This window comes from Alligator mississippiensis, chromosome 13 (genome assembly GCF_030867095.1).
Source record: "Alligator mississippiensis isolate rAllMis1 chromosome 13, rAllMis1, whole genome shotgun sequence".
Lineage (NCBI taxonomy): Eukaryota > Metazoa > Chordata > Crocodylia > Alligatoridae > Alligator > Alligator mississippiensis.
This window is the reverse complement of record NC_081836.1, coordinates 23487732-23511159: the sequence shown is the minus strand read 5'-3', so window position 1 is coordinate 23511159 and position 23428 is coordinate 23487732. Positions and strand designations below refer to the sequence as shown.

General features: G+C 45.6%; 1 protein-coding gene across 6 annotated transcripts in view; it reads left to right on the top strand.

Annotated features, from left to right (window-relative positions):
- Window positions 1–23428, top strand: part of MGRN1 (mahogunin ring finger 1) — a 171339-nt gene that overhangs the window by 43394 nt on the left and 104517 nt on the right. For all 6 annotated transcript variants that reach the window (XM_059716924.1, XM_014602232.3, XM_014602240.3 and 3 more), the window contains exons 3-4: window positions 2196–2284; window positions 12674–12820. In XM_059716924.1, coding sequence (XP_059572907.1) covers window positions 2196–2284; window positions 12674–12820 — 236 coding nt within the window. The remainder of the gene's footprint in view (window positions 1–2195; window positions 2285–12673; window positions 12821–23428) is intronic.

The window sequence follows — 23428 nt, the reverse complement described above, 5'->3', positions numbered from 1 at the left end:
GTTTTCTCTGATTTAAAAAAAATCTCTAATTTTTGGTTAAAAAATTGTAACCCCAAATCCACATTTTTCTGTGGTTTAAATGAAACACTACTAAGATAGATAGATAGTGGTGTTTCATTTTAATCAAGGAAAAATGTGGATTTAGAGGGGGGGAGGGGTTTAAACCAAAAATTGGGGGATTTTTATTTTATTTTATTTTATTTTTAAATTGGAGAAAACCAGGATCCCTGGTAATCTCTGGCTGAAAGTTCTTGTTAACTGCTGAAAAAAACCTGAGGGGCAAGGATTTCTTAGGATGACAGCTTTTATTGGATCAGCTGTGTAGGCAAACTTGTTTAACTTCATCCCATCTACAGAGTTGGTCCAACAAAAACTATCACCCTAAGAAGTCCTTGTATCTTGTATAATTTCAGGACCATCATGGCTACAACAACTTGCACAACTCTTACACTGTTGTAAGAAAAAACTGCAACAGAATTGCACTTTGCCAAAACATTCATCTTCTGATGTCTTCCCAATTCTTTGTGTCCATGACAGCCATTGCATCTTACCCTGGATGTGAAATATGACCTGAGCTTGCATTCACAAAGGACAAACCCATCCAAGTCATCATCTCAGCTTTGTGGGCCCAGTAGGATAAGGCCATAGTGATTTCCATCCAGAGACTTTTCCAAATGGATTTATGCCTGTGTTAGAATAGACTATGAAATAGCCAAGGTAGATGCTCTAACAAATATTAGCACATGATCCACCAGAGCTCAAGTAATATCTGCAAAGTTACTGGAAAAAAACATATCCATACTAGATATTTGTAAAGTGTTTCCCCTGGAATTCTGTTTACATGTTCTTGAGATGTAAAGTTCTAAACCCTTCACAGGAAAGCTGTCTTTGGCAAAGTGTTACTTCAGTAGCATTTCTAGTGGACTCTGATCCCACCTCTGAATTAATTGGTCACTGCTTTGAGGATCACTTTTGGACAAGTGCTTGAAGGAAAAAGAAAAACTCCATAGTCATTGTAAAATAATTTAAGGCGAGTCCATATTTCGGCACATTCCACAACCTCCCCTATCTTTCTCAGTCTGGAATAATTAGGGTTCAGTGGTTGGAAGGAAATTACCTTTTGCTCCCAATGCAAAATGTGAAGAGTGATAAGGTATACATGTGTTGTATGGCAGTTGTGCTCAACCTTTAAGCCTTGTGAGCCATACAAGTGGCACAGGGTCTATCTGTGGGCTGGATCTGGGATTGGTTCTTTTGGGGGCCTGGAGCAATCCCAGCCACCCCCCAGAGCCAGAATTGGGTCCTGGGCACCTAACACCACCTTGCCTCCTGGATTCTCCTCCAGGGGGTTTAGCCTAGGGGTACACTGATAGAGATTTTTTGGGCTGATACTGATATGACCAATTTTTAAGGAGCCATATTGGCTGATCCGATTGCTGATATCCAGTCCGGTCAGTGTCTGGCTGGTAAGTCTGTTTCTCTCACTGCAGGAAGCCTTGATCTGCTCCCCCTCCCCCACATCCCTTCCCGCCCCTTCCCCCCCCAGCAGACTACCAGCCAGACGCTGCTGAGCTGTGCTTCTGGTTGCTTGCGTGTTGCGCTGCAGCTGTATGCATGCATGGGGGGCATTTATCGGTGACATTATCAGCCAAAAAAAGCCAGTTGCCAATACTGTTAATTTTCCTTATATTGGTGCCAATCTTTTCCAGGATTTTCCCTGGGGCAAAGGTTAGGCTGATTGGCCTATAGTTGCCCGGATCCTCCCTCTTCCCCTTCTTAAAGATGGGCACAATGTTGGCCCTCTTCCAATCCTCATACTTTCAGTTCTTTAATACATGGGCATCTAATTCTGGTATAAAGTGCTGCAGTGATGCCATGGAAACTAAATTGTCTGTTCCTGAGAATAAAATGGCAAGATCCGGGGCAAGGTCTCCACTATGCCTTGCCAGTGTACTTAGGATGCTTTGCTGGGCCGAAGAAGAGTGATCAGTCTCCATTGCCCATTCAGGTAGTCTGTCTACTAATACCTCTAGCAGATTTGCTGGTTAGTGCCAATTGTAGTTGGTTAAATGAAGAACGAAGAGTATTTTGAGGCTGTTTGGACACTTTTTGTATAGGGTAGGTAGATTGTATTTTATTATAAATCTAATACACTAAGCTGATGTATTAACAAAGCCCTATGTCTTTTTTTCTAGTTTCCTTATGTAACCCCAGCACCACATGAACCTGTGAAGACCCTGAGAAGTTTGGTGAACATCCGCAAAGACTCGCTCCGTCTTGTGAGGTATCTTTACTCATTTTAATCTTAGTTATATTGATTACAAAGACTAGAGCATCCAGAGACAAACCATGCATTTGGTAGTGCATAGAGGAGAAGGCCACATTACAAGCTTTTACTCCAGTGTTGCTCTCAAGTCCATGCCAGAGGTTCAGTGTTCATTTGTAATTGCATTTTTCATATCAGATTGTTCACTTCATTTGAGCAGTCAGCACTGGGGAGGCTGATGTCTCTAAAGGGTGAGTGGAGTAAAAAGCTCAGTGTAGGAAACTGCGGTGTTTGAGTCTTACTCAGGACTGTTAGCACAAATGAAAAATATTAGTCATACTAAAGCTACAGATAGATTGCTTTCTGAGCTGTATGCTTGGAAACTAGAAACAAATTGATTTTGGTGCAAGTCCCAGGCAAAGGGGATATAGCATTTTCATAGAATTGCACAATCGGGCTGTCCAACTGTGTTTCCCCTGCTGTGCAATCTCACCATGGCCCTGTGCCCCTATTGTATGAGCCACCTCAAGCTCCTGCCACTTTATAGGCTCCTGTGCAGTACTGGGCTACATGGATCCCAGAGTCCCATGCTCCCAGGGTTTGTGGTCCTGGCCCCAAGGGTGGGGACAGGAAGCATAAGTCAGAGGATGGAGAGGGAACCTGGAGGCCCTGCCCAAACTAGCTGAAGTGGTGAGGGAAGCAGCACATGGAAGGGAGTCTGGGGGCTGCAGTTTAAACTGAAGGATGCCAGTTGAACAATCTTAATCTAGCCCAACTCCTGCACAGATCCTGGTGTCTCTATGTAACCCCCTTCATTATATAGAAACTGGGGGCAGTACTTAGACTCCTGGCAAATGTCCAATTTGAAATCTGTGAAATCATATGCCATAGACATTTGGGCTGGAAGGGACCCTGGAGGATCATCAAGTCCAGCCCCCTGCCCCAGGGGCAGGAAGTCAGCAGGGATCATAGGATCCCAGCAAGATAAGCATCCAAATGTGTCTTGAAGGCTTTCGAAGTGGGTGCTTGAACTGCCTCCGGCGGCAGTCTATTCCAAACCTTGGGGGCTTGGACAGTGAAGAAGTTCTTTCTTATGTCCAGCCTGAATCGGTCACAGTGGAGTTTGTGACCATTCGATCTTGTCATCCCTTGGGGTGCTCTGGTGAACAGACGTTCCCCCAGATCCTGATGAGCACCCCTGATAACCTTATAGGTGGCCACCAGATCACTCCTGAGCCTGCGCTTTTCCAGGGTGAAGAGTCCTATAGCTCTCAGCCTCTTATCATAAGGTCTGTTTTCCTGACCTCTGATCATGCGCGTGGCTCTCCTCTGTACTCTCTCAAGCTTCTCCACTTCCTTTTTGAATTGTGGAGCCCAAAACTGGACACAGTACTCCAGCTGCGGCCTCACTAAGGCCGAGTACACCAGGAGAATGACGTCCCGGAATTTGCTTGAGAAGCATCTATGGATGCAAGCCAGCGTTTTGCTCGCTTTACTAGCCGCAGCATCACGCTGAAGGCTCGTGTTCATCTTGTGGTCAATGATGACCCCCCAAGTCCCTTTCATCTGTAGTGCTAACCAGTGTAGCACTACCAAGCCTATAAGCATGCTGCAGGTTTTTTCTCCCCAGGTGGACATCCTTGCATTTTCCGGTGTTGAACGCCATCAGGTTCTCGTCCGCCCATTTCATGAGCCTGTCAAGATCTGCCTGGATCACCCTCCTATCCTCAGGTGTGGATGCTTTACCCCAGAGTTTGGTGTCGTCGGCGGACCTGGCCAGTCCACTTCTGATACCAATGTCCACATCATTGATGAAGATATTATATAGTATAGGCCCTAGGACAGAGCCTTGTGGGACCCCACTGGTCACAGTGCACCAAGACGATTGGCTTCCATCAACCACCACCTTCTGGGTCTTACTGCGGAGCCAGTTCCCCAGCCAGCGGATCGTGGTGACGTCAAGGCTGCAGTTAGCCAGTTTAGCCAAGAGGTGATCGTGGGAAACCAGATCAAAGGCTTTTTTTAAAGTTGAGGTATACAACGTCGATCTCTTCCCCCTTGTCCAGGTGATAAGTCACCTGGTCATAAAAAGAAATGAAATTGGTCAAGCAAGACATACCCACAAGAAACACATGCTGGGTATCCCGCAGGATATTGCCTTCAGCTAGTCTGTTAACGATGGCCTCCTTGATAATCTTTTCCAAGACCTTCCCCAGGATAGAGGTCAGGCTGATGGGCCTGTAGTTTGCCAGATCCACTTTCCTCCCTTTCTTAGATTCATAGATGTTAGGGTCGGAAGGGACCTCAATAGATCATTGAGTCCGACCCCCTGCATAAGCAGGAAAGAGTGCTGGGTCTAGATGACCCCAGCTAGATACTCATCTAACCTCCTCTTGAAGACCCCCAGGGTAGGGGAGAGCACCACCTCCCTTGGGAGCCCGTTCCAGACCTTGGCCACTCGAACTGTGAAGAAGTTCTTCCTAATGTCCAATCTAAATCTGCTCTCTGCTAGCTTGTGCCCATTGTTTCTTGTAACCCCCGGGGGCGCCTTGGTGAATAAATCCTCACCAATTCCCTTCTGTGCCCCCGTGATGAACTTAAAGGCAGCCACAAGGTCACCTCTCAACCTTCTCTTGCGGAGGCTGAAAAGGTCCAGTTTCTCTAGTCTCTCCTCGTAGGGCTTGGTCTGCAGGCCCTTGACCATACGAGTTGCCCTTCTCTGGACCCTCTCCAGGTTATCCGCATCCTTCTTGAAGTGTGGTGCCCAGAATTGCACGCAGTACTCCAACTGCGGTCTGACCAGCGCCCTATAGAGGGGAAGTATCACCTCCCTGGACCTATTCATCATGCATCTGCTGATGCACGATAAAGTCTTCTTGATGGAGAAGATTTGGTTATTTTATTAAAGAGTGAGTAAAAAGAACTAAAAGCAGGCAGAGGTGATCAGCCTTATTTCAGCTGTCCAAAACTGTAATGACAGTCTCAAAACTAGGGAACCAGAAGGAGGGAAGTAACACCTATTTGCTTAAAAAATCTCAGTAAATTTCCATGTTTTGAAGATCTCTTGGCTTTTCCAGCCAAAGTATGTGTCTGCTTCACTAGAAAAAAATCCTTCTGCTTCCTCTGCAGCTAGATCTTATTTTGTAACCAACATTCCCTAGTTCTCTGGTAAGCATAATACCAATGTCCCATCTCAGACACTGAAGAGGGCTAGAGCCCCACATTTGGGGAAAAGTCTTGCTGGGAAGACAGGAGTTTGATTTCTAGCTTCTGGTTCTCATTTTTCACTTGCTGTGTGACTTTAGATGAGTGATTTTTCTCTCTGACTTTCATCCTTTCTACAACAAGAGAAATTAATTAAATTAACCTGTCTTCCAAAGGAGTTGGGAGATGGGATCAACTTCTAAGTGTTGTGTAAGTGCTTAGGGGGGAGTCTAGGCATGTACCATAGTGAGCCTGCATAGTTAGTGCTACCACCTCCATCGGTTTTCTGGACTTGTTCTCGTATATAGCACCTGTGTTACAGGGCCTGGGTTAGTTCCATACTGCTATTGGCATTGATCTTGATACACCCTGGGGAATTACGCAATTATGCACCTGAGCAATTTTGTGCATAAAAGGCATGGCCATGCATAATCACATAATTTAGCATAATTTAACTCTGGCTTGCTCTGTGCCTCCCTGCACCAGTGTGGGGCTCCCAGCACTCCAGCTGGAGGCACCGAGAGCAGTGGCACACAACTGGACATCTGGTAAGTGGGGAGGGGAACTCTTGCCAGCAGGATGGGGGGTAGGTGTGGGGTTTGTGGATGTGTGATAGCTGTGCGACATTGGGTTGGGCCAGCCGGCTGCATGCCTCCACATAGGGCTTCCAGCGGGAAGTCACATGTGGAGGCAAAGAGGAAGCCTGGCCTGATAGCATCCAATTTTTGTGCCTCCACGTGTGGCTTCCCGCTGGAGTGCTGGAAACCCCATATGGAGGCACAGAGCTCACCTGGTTCAATGGCATGCGGCTCCCACCTGCAGTGCTGTAAGACCCACGTGCTGGCATAGAGCCAGCATGGTCTGCTACGAAGGTGTATGCAAGTGGGCTGTGTAGGGCTGGCTCTGTGCAGCCCCCAGGACTCAGCCACATGCCACTGGGGGTTCTGCCTGCCATGACTGCGAGTGCCCCACCTGCTGCTGCTGAGCCATGGGGGATGGGGGCTGTGCACCATAGGGTGCAGGGGGAACATGTGGTGGGGGGCCCATACCCACCCACAAACCCCGTACTCACCCGCACAACCCCCTTACAAACCCCATACCCTCATACCTGCCCACAAACCTCCCAGACTCACCCACACCTTCACAACCCCCCCATCCACCCACAGATCCTCTCTGGCACGCACGTACACACCCCACCTCCACTCCCCCCAACCATACAAAGTACCTGCATATATTTCTAGAGAAGGTTCAAATAGTGTTATATTAAGTATCATTAGGAAAAAAAGGTCATTAATTTTGTATAATATTGAATTTTTTTATGCATAATTTTGAATTTTTCTGCACATAATCCCCTGGGGTGTATCTTGAGATGGGTCTGAATGGCAAATTAGTGGCTGTTTCACAAGAAGATTGTCACTTTGCATTCTGCTGCCTTTCCCAGCTAGAGATTTGACCCTTATCTCTGTATTTGTGAAAGCCACTCCCTGGTCTCTCCAGTGTGGTTAATTTGTAATTGCTGTTTACACTTGCAGATTTCAAAAGAACAGCCTCTGTTCTTAGTTAGCTAGAGATTTTCTTCCTCTCTTAGGTCTCTTTCTGGTAAAATGAGGCTGAGTTAAGCATAATTTGGGTCTATTTTTAAAAATGTAGTAAGCCTTTTGACTTTTTTCCCTGGTTCCTGTCATTACCTAGAAGCTTGCAACTTACCTTACAGATGGTGAGGGAAGCTCTCTAGATTACAGTTCAGAGCTGTGTGGATAGATGTTAGGAAACTTCCACTCTGGCTCCCTGCCCTCCCGGAACCTGTGGGTAATGTTCAGAGCATGACAAACCCTAAATGGTTTTCATGGTGGGCCACACGCATTTATGCATGACATTGTTCAGCTCTGTGGACTTGCAACGTCTTCTGATTTCTAACATATTAATTTCAGAGGGGAAGATGCAGTCTGTCCTGGTCAGTGTGTCAGAATAAGATGGCCTCATCTCCCTCCTAGCCATTGCTTCAGTCTGAGTGTTGTCTCTGAACTATTTGGAGGTCTTGGCAGGAAATTGCTGGCTTGTGAGGCTGAAATCATCACCACAAACAGAGCAGCTATAAGCAAATTGAATTCTACAGGCAAAGTTCTGAGAGTAAAATGGCTGAGGAAGAATTATCCTCTTCATGTTAAGAATATGTTAGAAGTTCTGAGGAGACTGATATAGGTCAGTAGCTCCTAACCTGGAAGGCACTATCAGTTCTTGGGGGGGAGACTGAGTCTGTAGTCAGTGAATGTTGCATAGAAAGAGGCCACCTCACTGTAAGATTATATTGCCATATGATGGTTTCTTTGGACTTGACTGGGGTAAGAAAACTGAACAGCAGTGTGCTGAAGGAGGCAGGCAGTAGTCTGCCAGGGTTTTAAGAATGTGTCTGGAGTGATTAACCTGATCCTTAAAAGCACTAAACTGACATAACTGGGAACAGCAGGGCCATTTCTTTCCTCATTGGATTTGACACATTTTGGGGCCAAAGTGTCCTATTCTCTCTTTCTGCCGTGCAAGCAGAACTCCTTGTATAGCTCTCACTACAGCACTTCTTCATTGAGATTTTGAGCATGGGGTAAAGTGCATGCATTTGTAGATACCCAGGCTAGATGGGACTGTTAGATTATCTAATCTGGACTCCTGTATGATGTAGAGCAGTAGTCTCCAAACTTTTTAAATCAGAGATCACTTTTGGAATTTAAAAAGAACTCAAGATCTACCCTCTGCCAGTGCCGCCACCACTCTGCCCAGCAGGTAAGTCAGGGGGAGGGTGGGGGTGGAGATGGAGGGAGAAAAAATTATTTGGGGGCATGCCTCCCCAGCAGGTAAGCCTATGGGGGAAGGGGAGGGGGGGAAGGTCTGTGGGGGCAGGGGTGGGGCAGATCAAGGCCCCAGCCCTAGTCCTACTCCCTCCTACCCTGCTGGGGCCATGATCTGCCCCACCTCCCAAGTCAGTGAGGGAGGGAGTAGGGCTGGAGCAGGGGACAGGCCTTGTACAGTTGGGGCGGGGTGGGGCGGGACAGAGCCAAAGTGGCTTGTCCAGGGGGCTGAGATGGGGCACTTACCCTGGGAAGGCACGGGGTGGGGGCAGGACAGGCTTCAGGTGCTGGCTGGGGCTGGACTGTTCCCAGTGGAGGATGTGGTGGCACTGGGAGCTGGGCTATGGGGGACTCCAGCCACCCAAAAATTGTCTATAGCCCCCTCAGCCCCCTCCCAGTGACGCCGTTGCCAGGCCTGATCCCACTGTGGCTGCAGCCTCCGTCAAGATCAGCCTGCCCTCCCCTGCACAGATCTGGGGCATATGGCCCCTATGCCCTGGTGGGGAGGGCTGGGGCTGGGAGGTGGCACTGGCCTGATCCAGGTGAAGCCTGCGGCTGCACTGAGGTTGGGCCCAGCGGTGGTGTTGTAGCACCTCCTGGCCTGAGTGGAGCACAGCTGCATCCTCCGCTGGGAACGTGCCCCCCATTCTCTTATGTGGTGAGTGCCCCCCTGGATGAGCTGCTTGCGGCTGTGTCCTAGCCCCACCCTGGCTGTGCAAGGCCTGCCCCTGCTCCAGCCACAACTCCCTCTGTGACCAGTGCTGCAGCTGCCCACACTACCCCATGTTTGTGGGGGGGCACATGCCCCCAATCTGTACCTCACTAGTTCCATGTATGAAAATAAAATCAACCCCTTGATCCCAGGTTAATACAACCAAGGGTTTCAAAAGCTCTTTATACCCTAGCACTGCACTGAAAGCTTATGTTGAATTGTTGGTCCACAATGAGCCCTAAATTCTTTTTCGTGTCACTGCTTTCCTGAATGTTTTTCCTGCATTCTATAGGTATGACCTATATTCCTTATTTTTAGATATATAACTTTGCTTTTTAGTGGTAGTAATACTAAAATCTGTACTAAGCAAGGTTAGAACTTGCCTAGCTTACCAAGAAATTCAGGTAGCTTTGGGTGACTGCTCTGTCCTCCATTCTTTGTTATTGTGCCAGTCTTTGTGCCATCTGCATCAGTGGTATTTTTTATATGTTCAAAATCTTCTAAGGTATAGAAGTAGTATAAAAAACCATACTGGTCTTTGTAGAAATGTAAATGATTTATCTTCTTTGCAAGTGCTTTTTGAGATCAATCATTTGGCAAGTTTTTTTATTCATTTAACTTGCATTCTACTGATATTATATAGTGCTTTTTTTAATCAAACATTTAATATCAACTAATGCTAGTTGATATTCTCCTGCCATTCCCTGAAGTCATAGCCTATCCTCTCTGTGCGATGGGATGTGCTGCAAAAAATTTTCTCAGCACCCATGCACATTACATCCTGAAATAACCCTTGGTAGCTTCTTGTTCCTGCAAGACACTGACCTCATGCATAGCATCCTCTTCTCCGTGCACCTCCCTTTACTGGCAGGTTTCTTTTGATGTCTAGCCCCAGGTACCTTATGCTAGTTAAATACATACACAGCATTACTCAGGGTTGTTGGACTTGAGGTATAAATGCTCTGTCCCTTGCCACAGTGACAGTCTTTCAGTTGGATAGAACTTAGCTCCGTTGCACTGCCAACAGGAACAGCTTCCAGAGAATTCCTCTTTAGGAACTGGTTGTAAAGCACACCACCTGCTTATAATCATCTGGGTGGATGACATGGAGAGAGATGCTGTAAATCAACCTTGGCCACCCAGGATTTAACCCCTTTATTCCTGGATTTCTCCCAGAAATGATGAGGCAGAGTCAAGTGCTGGCAGCTAGATCCAGAGGTGGATCTGGAGCAGTGCAAGGAGCTTCAAGGGCGAGTTGGGGACCCAGCAAAGTCAATGGCTGCTTGGCATAGCAGCAGCTAAGCTGTGTCAGCCAGGCTAAGAACAGAGTAGCTTGTTCATGATCAGCTCTCTGCAGTGGAAGAAGCTATGAGAGGGTGAAGAGGTGGGCTGCAGTTAGTAAAGGCAGCTGCAGACCAGGTCCAGGGGCTGCCACTCTTCTAAGTAGGTTTCAGCCACCTAGGAAGCAAGAAAACCCTCTCATTTATCTCCTGTTGTTCCTGATGGGACATGAAAATGTTATTGGGAACGACCAGTGAATAATTATAATCAGCACCAGACCAGTGGGAGGTATAATCTGCTCATGATTACTTGACTCGTTCAAGGGGCAAATGCTAAAAAGATGCACCATTTCCCATCAGATTCAGTCTCTTACAGTTGGCTTAATACAAGACAAATGTTGTCCTTAATAGCAGAGATTTTATTGAAGCTGGAAGTGAGAACATACCACCAGTCTCACCTGTCTGACTAAAGTTCAGACGTTTTCTTTGGTAAACGTGAGCAAGATCTGTAATTAGCAGCATTGATATACAGATGTACATGCAGTACATTTTCCACACTTTACTAGGGTACAGAGAGGCACTCACTGGTGTGAGCACAGAGTTGGAAGCTGTGGACTCCTGGATTTTAATCCAAGTTCTGCTGTTGACCTCATTCTGACTTCAGCAAATTCCTTAATCTCAGAAAATTAGGGTATTAGTTAGCATGTCTGCATCCTGAGAAGGAAGCAGGATGCTGTTGAAATGGATGTTTGTAAAGTGAAATAAACTCTTTACCTACTAACTATCATGACCAGATAGAGCAGGATTTAGAGCATATGTTTGTGCTCCCAGGGGGTCAGTGAGCTTTTGTCTTAACTTCAATGACAGGAGAGAGAGGCCTGTGTAAAGTGCTTTTGAAAAGCCCACTAGAGGGTTTAACATTGAAGGGAGAGAAAAGCTATGATTGGTTTCTGTGGATACTGGTAGTGTCCTTGGAATGACACAGCATTCAACTTTTTTATATTGCTAATAATGCTGCATTTGTTCCCAGGACCAGCCCTGCCCATGTTTTCCATTGTCTGTCTTGTATGCACATTCCACCTGATTATTTGGTGGTGGTTCATTGTATGTAGGGCCTTGTCACCTTTGGTTACCGATCTTAAGCAGCCAGCCAGCAGTACCAGTGGCCTAGGTTCAGTTAATGAGACATGAACTGTATGTCTCCTGTATATTCCCTAGTGGAGAGTATATTTCCCATCCACAGTCCCACCTCAAAGTTGGTACCAATTCTCTACTACAGGGGTTGTCAACCAAGGGTACGCATACCCCTGGGGGTACTTGGGAAGGTCCCAGGCTGTGTGTGGCAGTGGTGTGGAGAAACGGGGCCACTTCCAGTTTCATTGGCGGCACTTCTGGTTTTGCCGTCTGGTTTCGTCTCTGCATGCAGGGGACCTCCCCTCCTGCCTTCCCGCTCATTGACCAGCTGGGGGACTCCCTGCTTTTTGACCAGCTTCTGGGGGTACACCAACTAAAAAAGGTTGAAAACCCCTGCTCTACCACCATTATCAGGCTGAAACAAAAGAAAGTATTGATGGGAGATGACCCAGAGATTCATTATCAGGGAGATGCACGGGGCAGTTATGAAGGGGATATTTGCACTGCTGCAGCTTCTGTTGTGCCAGTCTAGAAGATTGTTTTCTTTAGACTCCTAGTCTCTCAATCCAATTTGAAATTCCTAAATTTGCACTTGTGATCTTGCTGTACCTGGTCATGATTCCAGCCTGGAGCATTGTTGTCATTTTATTCTGAGTGCCACTAGTAACCAAGTCTTAGAAGGAAAATTTGCAACTGTCTGTTTGTGTCCCAGGTTTAAACACCACTCCCAGCCACAAGAGGTTGCTTCTTGGTAGTGCAGCTGGAGCACTGGATCAGGCTTCTCTTGCACAGGCAATAAGGTGCAATGCGATCTAATGCATGATCCCACAGTCATGCCTTCTGCCATACACATGAGGCATGGCAGGAGGCACGATTATGTGGATCATGCATTGGATCCCTTTGTACCTTTATCTGCATGTGTAGCCCTTAGTGAGGCTCATTTTGGGGTTTACTCCAGAAACAGAATGCCTTGGATAGACTCAGTGGGATTCCTTGATGTTAGACAGGTAAAAAGAAAAGTTTTCAATATTAAAAAAATCTTCCTGTTAGCAAAATCTACTGGGAGTACAGTTTCTTCAGACACGGTAGAAACCCCATTGTTAAGTCATGTGGACAAAGCACTTGAGTCTACTGTAGAGAACATTCTTGGCACAGCCCTAGGAAATGAACCAGATGTCTTACTTAGTGTCTTCCATATATATCTGGCCTAACTCTCTCTCTGGTTTGCTTATAGGTACAAAGATGATGTGGACAGTCCTGTGGAAGAGAATGGGAAGCAGAAAGTCTTATACAGCTTAGAATTCACATTTGATGCTGATGCCCGTGTTGCCATCACAATCTATTGCCAGGCTACAGAGGAATTCATCAGTGGCATGGCAGTGTAAGTCCTGGGTAAAAAGGGGTGCTGATAATTTAAATTACATGCATCTGAAACTCATGTTTCCTATTCTAGTAACAGTTGAGAAGCATATTCTGACAGAGGCTGGAAAACAATGGTTCTCCTTTCGTTCTGTTGTATTTGCTTTGTTCATTTGATAACATTGTACATTAGTTACTGTTTCCTCTGTGTTATGCAGGTCTTCAATGTGGGGGTAGATGGGGGAGAAACCTGAAGTTGTTCTGTTTGTCAGGCAAACACAAGGTGTGATACAGTGGAACACTTATCATGCCTATGGGGTGCTTCACAACCAGCTTAATTCTCACTAACTTCCCCAATTAAGGACAAGCCTCTCACTTGTCTACTGTGGCTTTTACTTCAAGGCTTAAGTTTCCACTCAGAGTTGATCAGTGGTCCCATACACCTGGTTGAAGAAGTGGCATTCTTTGAAGTAAAAGCTGCAGCAGCAGCAGCAAGAGTACTTTCATGGCCCTGCTCAGCTCTTTGCTGTGGCTCTGTTTATTCCTAGCTAGTTGGCAACGCCTGATCTGGAGGAGGCATAAGGAGTACGTGCAGTGGTGGGAGCCCCCCTGTTCCCCTGGATGAGCCATGGCTCCGTCCCATGACCTGCACTGGCCCTAGGGCCCCATTCACCCCAGCCCCTGCCCCACTCCCTCCCTTCCTCACTGTGGGGGCCTCAATCTGCACCCCACTGCCCCTTCCCTTCACCACATCCCTTCTCCCTCAACACTTACCTGCTGGGCACTGCTCCACATGCTGCCAGGCTGCGTTCCTGGCTGCCTTCAGGCTGCAGCTGCATGTCTGTCTGTGCATGCCCCTCCCCCCTGATGCAGCTGCCTGGAGCCTGTACCCAGACTGCCTTGTGGTCCTCTGCGCTGCCACTACTGCCCCAGAGGTGGCGGTGTTGGTGATGGACTGGAGCCTGGGTGCAGACTCCAAAACCAGATGTGCTATTAACGTGTTAAAAAATTGAATGTGAACAATTAACGCATTAATTGCGTGCATTAACCACGATTAATTGATAGGCTTATAATTTATTTTAATAAGCAGGTGGGAATAAGTCTCAATTCCTTCTACTTTTTTCATCTGATGATCTTTGAAAGGACTCCATTCTTAGTACATTGACTCTACCAGTCCAAACATTTCTATTAAGAAGAAACATCTGAAAATCTAGTCAGTTAAGCTTTAAAAAAAATCACTTGAAACACTTTCAAGTGCAGTAGAAGTTGAATATTATCATCTGCAGCCGTAGAGAATATGGGGAGTATCAACATCCTTTTCATAACCACCCTTTAGGTATTTGATGACAGTTATCAAATACATGTCCCATCTTTTCTTCTCTAGACTAAGTAATCAGAGTTCCTCCAACTTTTTCTCATAAATTGTCTTTCCCAGATCTCTGGGAACCTCTTTTGTTACTCTTTGCTGGACTGTAATTTCTTCATGTCTTTCTTGAAGTGAAGTGCCCAAAACTAGGTGGAAGAGTCCAGATGAGGGCTCACCAGTGCTGAATAGAGCAGAAGAATCATTTCCTTTGACTTGCAAGGAACTCTCCTGTTAATACACCCCATGTTGTAGGCTTTCTTTGCAACAACAGCATGCTGTTGGCTCATAGTCAGTTTATGGTCCAGTGTAACCCCTAAGTTATTTTCCACAGTACTGTAACCAAGCCAGTCATTCCCCAGTCTGTATTTGTGCATGTAGTTTTTCCATAGGAAATGCAGAATTTTGCATATGTCCTTTATTAAAGTCCAGTTGCTTAATTTTTACTATTTTTTAATTTATCAAGATCATTCTGAATCCTAATCCTGTTCTCCAAAGTGTCTGAGATTCCATTCCCCTTCGGTGTCATCTGCAAATTTGTTGAACGTACACTCAATCCCATCCTCCAAGTCATTAATGAAAATATTCAACTACCCTGGATCCTAGACAGACCCCGGGGGGGGAGTGTTGGCTACAAATGTCCAACTTGGGATCCTTAAAATTCTGGTTTATTAGGTGGATTGAAACACTGTAATGAAGTCAAATCATAAACCTTGGGGCTGGTCCCCACACACACACACACATGCACACACACAGTAGCGAGCTACAAGAGTCAGGTATACCTATCCCACAGGCGCTGGAGTCTGCCGTTGATGGCCAGTCAAGGCTTCTTCCAGCGTGGTGTTATCCTCCAGAAGGGGGTCGCCGACTGGTCCTTCTGGCTGGACATGTCAGGTGCTGGTCAAGTTGGAGATCAAGAGGGCGCTGCTGAGGGTCACTTTTCACTGCTTTTTATCTGTCCTTGGCAGACTTTGGTGACTCCCCAGTTTTCAGGTTTGTCCAATCCAGGGGTCGTTGACCCTCGTGGGACTTCCCCCTCGGTGGCTACTGGATGGCATCTGTCAGCCCCAGGGGTCATCCGCGTGTACGTGCAGGTTTGGGAGTCCATTGATGAATTTTGAGTAGGGCTCTGGGAGCGGTCGATCTGGAGATATTCAGCCCAAAAGTTGGTCCCCGGCATTGATTGACTCAGACGAGGGCTTCTAGCCCTTGAACAGTGAAGTTTAGAGAATTCCCGGTTGCTACATTGTCTCCTATTGATTTCTTCCCTTGGTTGATCTGTGGTTTTCCTAGGTGTTAATTGCTGCCTGCTACTGTGTTACGCATTCAATCACTGATTCACTCCTCTTTCAGGGGCCCTCCTGATGCAGGGAAGCCGCAGTTTAATTCCTGCCCTTGTTAACATTGTTACAGTGTATAACTTACTTCTGAAACGAAACACTTTTAGTTAAAAGGTGAGGAGTAGAAAATATAAGCTACAAGAGTAATGCCATGGCACACAAATAGATAAAAATACCAAAATACAAGGGGAGATGCAAAATACACACACACAAACTTTAAAACACAATTCCTTAACTTATAGTGAAAGAAAGAGGAAGGAAGAAAAGGTAGAAGAGAAACATATCCAAAGAGGGGAGAGCAAATGCAGGCAAGAGGAAAAGGGGGCTTTCTGCTACAAGAGAACCCTGCTGAATATTTCCTGTCAAGTAGACATCATGTCATCCATGACTCCTCCTTGAGTACAATGATCCAGCCAATTACGTATCCACCTTAGAGTATTTTCTAGAGCAGGGGTTTCAGACATACAACCTCTGGAGACATTTCCTTCAATCTGCATCACTCCTGATGGGTGTGGGAATTTGGGGGTGGGGCCTGCTGCAGAATTCAGGGAAACAGGGCCCCATTGTTGATGGCCTTTGGGGACAGGGGAGCAAGCAATGGCTACCACCACTCACCCTGGTGCTGCTGTTTGCCATGCTGCCACCAGGTCTGTGTCCCTCCCATGAGGAGTCCTAGGGTCTGGATCCTGATCCAAGGGGTGGGTTGTGTATGAGACACCCCTATTCTAGGATGCATCTCCTTAGTTTACCAGTGAGAATGTCTTAGGATACATCAAACCTTTCCTAAAGTCAAGGTGTATCACATCCACAGAACCCATTCTCTGGGTTACACAGAATGACTGTAATTTACATTTTCATGCAAATAAGATATGTCGTTAGGCTTTTGGTTAAACTGCTACTGACAGCCCTAGATGCCCCCAGATAGAGTACTCACTATTAAGCCAACCTGGGTCCTCTGTAGGTGAAGAACTCAGGAAGTTGTGGAAGACTTTTTTTCATCCCTGACTTTAGATTAACTGACTGAGAGCTCTCCCGGGTCAGTGCTAAGAGTTTTGCAGTTGTTGGGTTCTGGATTTCAAAGCAAATGTACATATAATTTAAGTAATCTGTTAAACTTTCAGTCAGGGAAAAAAAAACCCCAAACTTTATGAACAGACTTGCTTGTGTTTTAGGTGCAATATAAACATCCTGTTAATGATCAATGAACATGGCATTTTTAGAAATGAGACCAAAGGCTCAAAGCTCCCATCCAGATGTGCATTCCTTCAAAGTTTGGAGGGCATCCAGAGCTAAGATTTTGGATTAGGCTCATCTCCACTTCTGTTAAAGTCTTCAGCTGTCTTTATTTTGTGTATGGTAATAAATTAGCTCTTTTTAAAGAGTTCTGAATCCTTCTGGAAAAAACCTGAAAACGCTTTCTGATTGGATCCAGTTTTTCTTGGATAGTGCAAATGGCTTCCTTAGAAATCTTGATGAAATTTCCATGTTCTTTTCCTTTGGTCTTTCAAATGCTTCCTTTGAATTTAGTATTAGTGAAAGGTGTTTAGCACTTGAAATCCTCTCTTCATAGGGCAGGTATAACATGGATAGATAGGCAGCACGTCCAGCTTTTGACTTGGCGCTGTGCAAAGTGTCCCTTCCCTTGATCTGAAAAGAGGAGCAACTCTAGGACTGGGACTGGAGGTGTTCAGGTTCTATGGCTATGGTAGATGGATTTAAAAATGATTTTTTACCATGATTTAAATAGATTTTAATCTTGTTTAGTTTTTTTTCTACAGCACTTATTTCTCCTTGAAAACCATTAAAATTTGTTGATTTGCTTCTAAATATGGCCTATGAAAATTTGTACTACTTTTGTTAGGAGCATACACATTTGTTTAATTGTAGCTTAAATACATATATTCAGATTCAGTTAAAAATGTTTTTTCATGTTAGCAAATGGTTAATACTTTAATTTTTATTTACTGAATGACTAATCTTTTACTTGCAGTTTTGTTTTAGGCTGCATGGTGAGGGAACTGGAATTCAATTAAATGCACAAAAATGGTATGTTAAGATTCTTAACTAGTTCCCTTACCCCTCTAAAAATGTGCTTGAAACATTGAAAAAAAAGTTTATCAAAATATGTTTTACATTTCTAACTGATTGATTCATTAGAGGAGGTTTTACCATTAGAGGTGCACTGATACATCAGCCCAATATTGGATCAGTACCAACAGAAACTTGATTGTATTGGAGATTGGCCTGATGTGGCTGATAACTTGGCCGATAAATGCCCGTGCATGCACAGCACATAGGCAGTGAGGAGCACAACCTGGCAGCTTGGAGAGCTACATGCAGCTGGTAAATCCATTGTGGTGGGTGGGGAGGGGAAAGGGAAGGGGTGTGGGAGGCAGATCAATGCCCCCCTGTGGTGAGGGAGGGAGTGGGGCTGGGTCTAGAGCAGGGGTTGAGGCAGGCGCTGCCCAGCCGCAGGGTGGAGCACGGGACAGAGCCGCAGCTCATCCCAGGAGCACGGCCTGGGGGAGTTGGCTTCTGCCATTGCTCAAACCCTGGGAGGGCATGGGGTGTGGGAAGGGTGTGTGCCCCCAGATCTGCACAAGGAGGAGCAGGGTGGGTTGCAGCTACAAGCTGGGGCCAGGTCTGTGCCAGCCTCTTCACAGCATGTGGGGGTGTGTGATTGGGCTGGGGCTGCACTCAGGGCAGGCAGTTGTCCCCCTCAGGGGAGGGGGATTATAGGGGGGCTATGGTAAATTTTGGAGTGGCTGCAGCTCCCCTCATAGCCCTTCTCCCAGCACTGCCGCTGCCTGCCTGAAGCACAGCCTGGCCCAGCCCCCACCAGGAAGAGCCCGGTGCAGCCTACAGCTGCAGCCTGCCCTGCCCCACCCCGCACAGATCCAGGGGCACGTGCCCCCACCCCATGCTCTCCCATGGTGCACACAGCAGTGGTAGCCGCTCCTTTCCCCGCATCCTCTGGACGAGCTGTGGCTCTGTCCTCTGCCCTGCCCTGCCCTGCCCTGGCTGGGCAGTGCCTGCCCTAGCCCCTGCCCCACTCCCTCCCTCGTCGTGGGGGCCATTGCCCCCACCATGCCCCTTCCCTCCCCCCTCCCCTTCCACCACAACAGACTTACCAGCTGCACGCAGTTGTATTGGAAATCAAATCGGTATCAGTGGATATGCCTCCTTAAAAGTCAGCTATTGGTATCGGCCCCCAAAATTTCTATCAGTGCACCCCTAATTACCATCTAGCCATTAAATAGAATCACTTTAGACATGGTGCTCATAGACAAAGTTCTAAAACAAGTAGATTCTATAACACAGGCCTTTTGCTTTCTACTACACTTCATAAAAAGCTTCCTGGTTGTTTTTTTTCAGCTCCCAGTTCTGCACGGTCTAGTTCACTCAGATCCAAATTGCTGACTAATTTGAAAATTCTTGATGCACTGGAAAGAAGCTTTTATTATCAAAAATTGGTTTAGCACATTAACAAACTCTTAGAACCAATACACGTGCTCTCCTGGAGCAGACTTGATTAATCTAATTAGAATGTTCTGATGTGCTGCAATGTTGCATGTATTTAGCATCCTGTGTTTCAAAATGATGGTGGGGGTGCTTTAAAACTAATTGAACAAGCTTTGATTAAACACTCCCACAGCAATTTTGAAATGCGGGATGCTGAATACATGCGATACTGTGGTGTTTTAATTAGAGCTTCTGTCTGAGAGCTGCTCTAATTAAACACCCTCTCCTCCATTCCCCTTTGCTGTGCAGTATGTGTATAGACACCCTCTGGTTCTAGGTCCTTAGCCATGATTTTTACCAGTTCAATGGTTTAACTTTCTTAAAAATGAGACAACAAACTTACTTGGCCTTAAAGATGATCATATGCTTCTTTAAAAGCAAATATTATCTTAATCAGATTTGATTTTTCAATTAAAAAATGTTTTATTTTAGAGAAAATCACTTTTTATGTAACCTGACCACAGCTCATTCAGATAGTGGCTTCTGCCAAAAAGTAGACTTTTGTTCTTGAATGCTGCCTATTTTAGCATGAAAATAGGATCCTCTGTTAACATTGCTGCCATGCTAAACAGTTGCAACAGCAGTGGTATAGAAATTATTTCTCCAGGATGTGGTGGCAGCAGTGACCCACTATGCAGGTCCTTAGACTGAAAGTCAAAACAACTCGGTTCTGCCTTTGGGTCTTCCCTTACCTTCTGAGCAAGTAAATTGTGCCTCAGTTTCCCCATACATAAAATGGGGATAATATTTGCCAGCCTCTGACATTCTGAGATTCTTGAATGAACACTGTAATATAAGTACAGAGTGTGTTTTTGTAGTAGAGGACAATGGATTCTTTAGGAGCCAAAATCCTTATTTCATGCAGATGTGGTGGGCAGTAAGGACCTGGGGAAGAAGATACAAATAAGCTGCTTTAATTCAAACCAGGCTATTTTCCCATGTGGTGTTGGCTCTTTAAGCATGTCTTAGGTCGAGTGCAGCTGCCTGAAGTGGGCATCTCTGCTTCTCTGGATTCAGAATGCTGCCAGTAAAAGCCTTCTTTTGAAGTTCTGATTTTAGCTTTGCAAAGCAGTTCTGAAATGGCAAGACTATAATTACTTTAATTTATTCTTTTCAAGTTTTGGTGAAAAAAAATCTGGGTTGCATTTTTAGAACTCAGAGTGGAGAGCTACATTTTAGCACAATAATTGAAATTAATCTTCCCTGTCTCTGTTTTGTCTTTTTTTCTTTCAACTGCTTTGAGTCCCAGCATCCAAATTCAAGGACCAATGCATTTAACATTTACAAATCAGTTCTCTTTTTGTATCAGTATATCCAACAATTGCCTTGGGAGCAGAATTTCTTTAGAAAATAGAATAACTTTTTTTCTTTAAATGGCAACCAGTCCCTAAAGCAGGGCAGGCTTTCTGGAATATTGTCAAAGGTAGAAATTTGCTTTTAAGCCATGACCAGCCTGCGGCATGCTCTGGGGAGGTTATAAGTGGCTGAAACCTGTTTCTGTATTTGCTTCACTGAAATAACCTTCCCAGTATCCTAATCACGCCAGTAATACTATGGGCTTGAACCTTCTGCTTTAAAAAATTGGCCAATGCTGTGGCTCTGCTGTAATTGGGGAAGGAGGCTTCTCTGGTGTTTGGGAAGCATCCTGTATGGAGACTGAGTTCGTATATGAACCACAAAGATCTCCTTGCTTGCTTCTTGTGCTGCTCATTCCAAAGCGAATAGGTCTTTTTGACCAGAGGAAAATTCTTCCCTTTGCAAAGGGAAAATTGGTCTATTTCAGGAAATAAAGGAAATCCTCTGATCAAATTGCTTGGGCTGCATTTGAAAAGGAAATGACACCAGCACTGAGGCTGATGCCTCGCTAGCATGGTTCCAAGGAACACTTAACAGATCTCTCACTTCCCCAGATAACTGGATTGGAAATTATTTTTTAACAGTCCTACTTCCTTAACTGGTTTCTCAGAATGCTTAGCATCCTGCCAGGCAAGGTTCTTTGGGTAGATGTGATATCTTTTACCAACTAGTTTTTATTAGTTGGTCTAATAAAATATATCACATCTACCCAAAACCTTGCCTGCCTATGTCCTTAGACCAACACGGCTACAACCAACAACCCTGTAGCATCCTGTCACTTTCTCTGTCCTCTCCCCAGTGCCAGCAAAACTCTCAAGCATTTGGCAACCAGCTATTCCCTACTGAGCATATTGGCTAACAGCCTGTGAGGAAAGTAAGAGTGTGAGTGTTGGGGTAGGGGAGAATGTGCAGCTCTGTACTGAATATGTGTCTGCTTGCCTGTTGGAGGTACTTAGTACTATCTGCTGGTGTTGCAGTTTTCTGTGGAACCTTCCTGAAGGAGGGAAAACTCAAGTTCACAGAGTTTGAGGCCCAAAAGGGGCCATTAGATTTTTCTAGTCTGACCTCCTTCATATTACTTAAATTTAATCTAATCTTATGCATAAATACTTTAGTTCAGAGGTCAGCAATGCTTTCTGGTGGGAAAGACACAGGGGATGCACTGGAATGACCCAGCTCAGGTCTGAGGTAGGTAGGCACTAGGACCCAGGCATCTCCTCTGCGTCTGCCTGCCCCATCACTGTGGGGTGGTGCAAAGATAATTCCCACTTCTCCCAAGCCCCAGTGATTTCCTGCACAGGGTAGTGCAGGCAAAGCCCCTGCTGCTTAAACCGCACAGCTCTGCAGGCCACATCCAAAGGCTAGCAGGATAGATCCAGCCCATAGACTATAGGTTGCCGACTCTGCTTTGGTTGGATTAAAGCATTTCTGTCTCCAGAAGAATAAGCTGCATGCCCCACATACTGACTAGGAAAGATCAAGGTGCTACCAATTCACAAAGCCTCTCTTATGGCTAGGAATTGATTAGATGAAAGATGGTCAAATGGTCCCAGGAAGTGATCCATATCTCATGCTGTAAAGGAAAACAGATCTCCCCAAGATCTCTGGTAAGTCTGACCATAGGAAAATTCTTCTCTGGCCTAATTCTGGTGATCAATAAGACATTGAGCATATATGCAAAAACATCAGTTAGATGTTTTAGCTGCACTGCCTCAGCATTCTGGTCCACGAGGTCCAGTGTCCCATCTGTAGTAGTTTCTGAAACCTCAGAAAAGGGCAAAATCCCTTCCACAGCTATCTTTACCTCTGATAAATCCAGCCAAACATGCCCTGGGAAAGATGTTCTGATCCATGTCATATGACCAGATGAGCCATGAGATTTGATGATAGCAGGGATGCTTCACTGTGAGTTTTCTCTTTAAGAGCATGACTTATTTATTTATTTATTTTGTTTACTTGTCTCCCTAATTGCTGGATGTTAGTACTTCTGCGTTATAGACCGACTCTTGCCTACTACGTCTTGATCTAATGTTTATTAACAGTTGGGAGGTGTTATCAATGCAGTAGGACATTAGCAGTATGATGAGACTTGTATCTTTGTGACACCCTCTGCTTGAGTTCCCTCAGACAATGCCCGAGTTTTTTAATCACCAGTGGGATGGAATTCATATATGGTTGATCAGTTCTCTTTATTGTTAACTTTTTTCTTTTTATTTATCATTGCTACTATTAACTAAGGTCAGTACAACTTGTGTCTCTATCCGCTGTTTTACATACTTTTGTTTCTATCTTCAGAAAACTTTGTTGCATTTATTCACCGTCACCACAACAACACAGACACAACAAGACAAAGTCCAATCCAGAACTATTTACATTTTTTTTTTTTGGGACCAGGGTATTGCTTTCAGTCTATTCTTTTCTTCTCTTTTCCTTTTTTTTTGTGGGGTATTATCCCAAGGAGTTCCTCTGTGCACACTTGCCTCCTGCCTGTTTGGATGAGGGAGCAGCACAAACTTGGGCTCTTCTCCCTGATTCACCCCATAACACTGGCAGTCCCGAGTGAATTCCGTCAAAAACAACAATAACAAATAAACTCGAACAGGATAAGAAGTAACTTTCCCTCTTTGAAAAAGCTACGAGCATCTGACGCTCCCTTCTTGCGCTTTCTGTTTTTCAACCTTTCATCCTCTGAGCAATCGACACGTTGCCCTACTTCTTCAGGGACTCCAGAGTCTCTCTTCTGGACATGTCCTGTCCTTTCTCTTAGGCAGAACCATCTCCTGGGACTTCTCTGTCTCTGACTCCTTCCTCTGAGCCTGTGCTCTGTTCTCCCTTTTTTCTCTCACTGCCCAGCTCTGCTCTGTGTCTTGCTATCTTAAAGGTACAGCTACTCTTAAAATGGTGTTCTCCCAGTGCAAACTTCTTTCCATTCCCTCGCTGTTATTTATAGCTAGTCCCTCTTCACATCCATGTTCTGGTGTAGGGGGCCAGATGAGGGGTGCAGGGCCCAGTTGTGGGCCAGGTTGGATCCTATGCTGCCTTTGCTTGG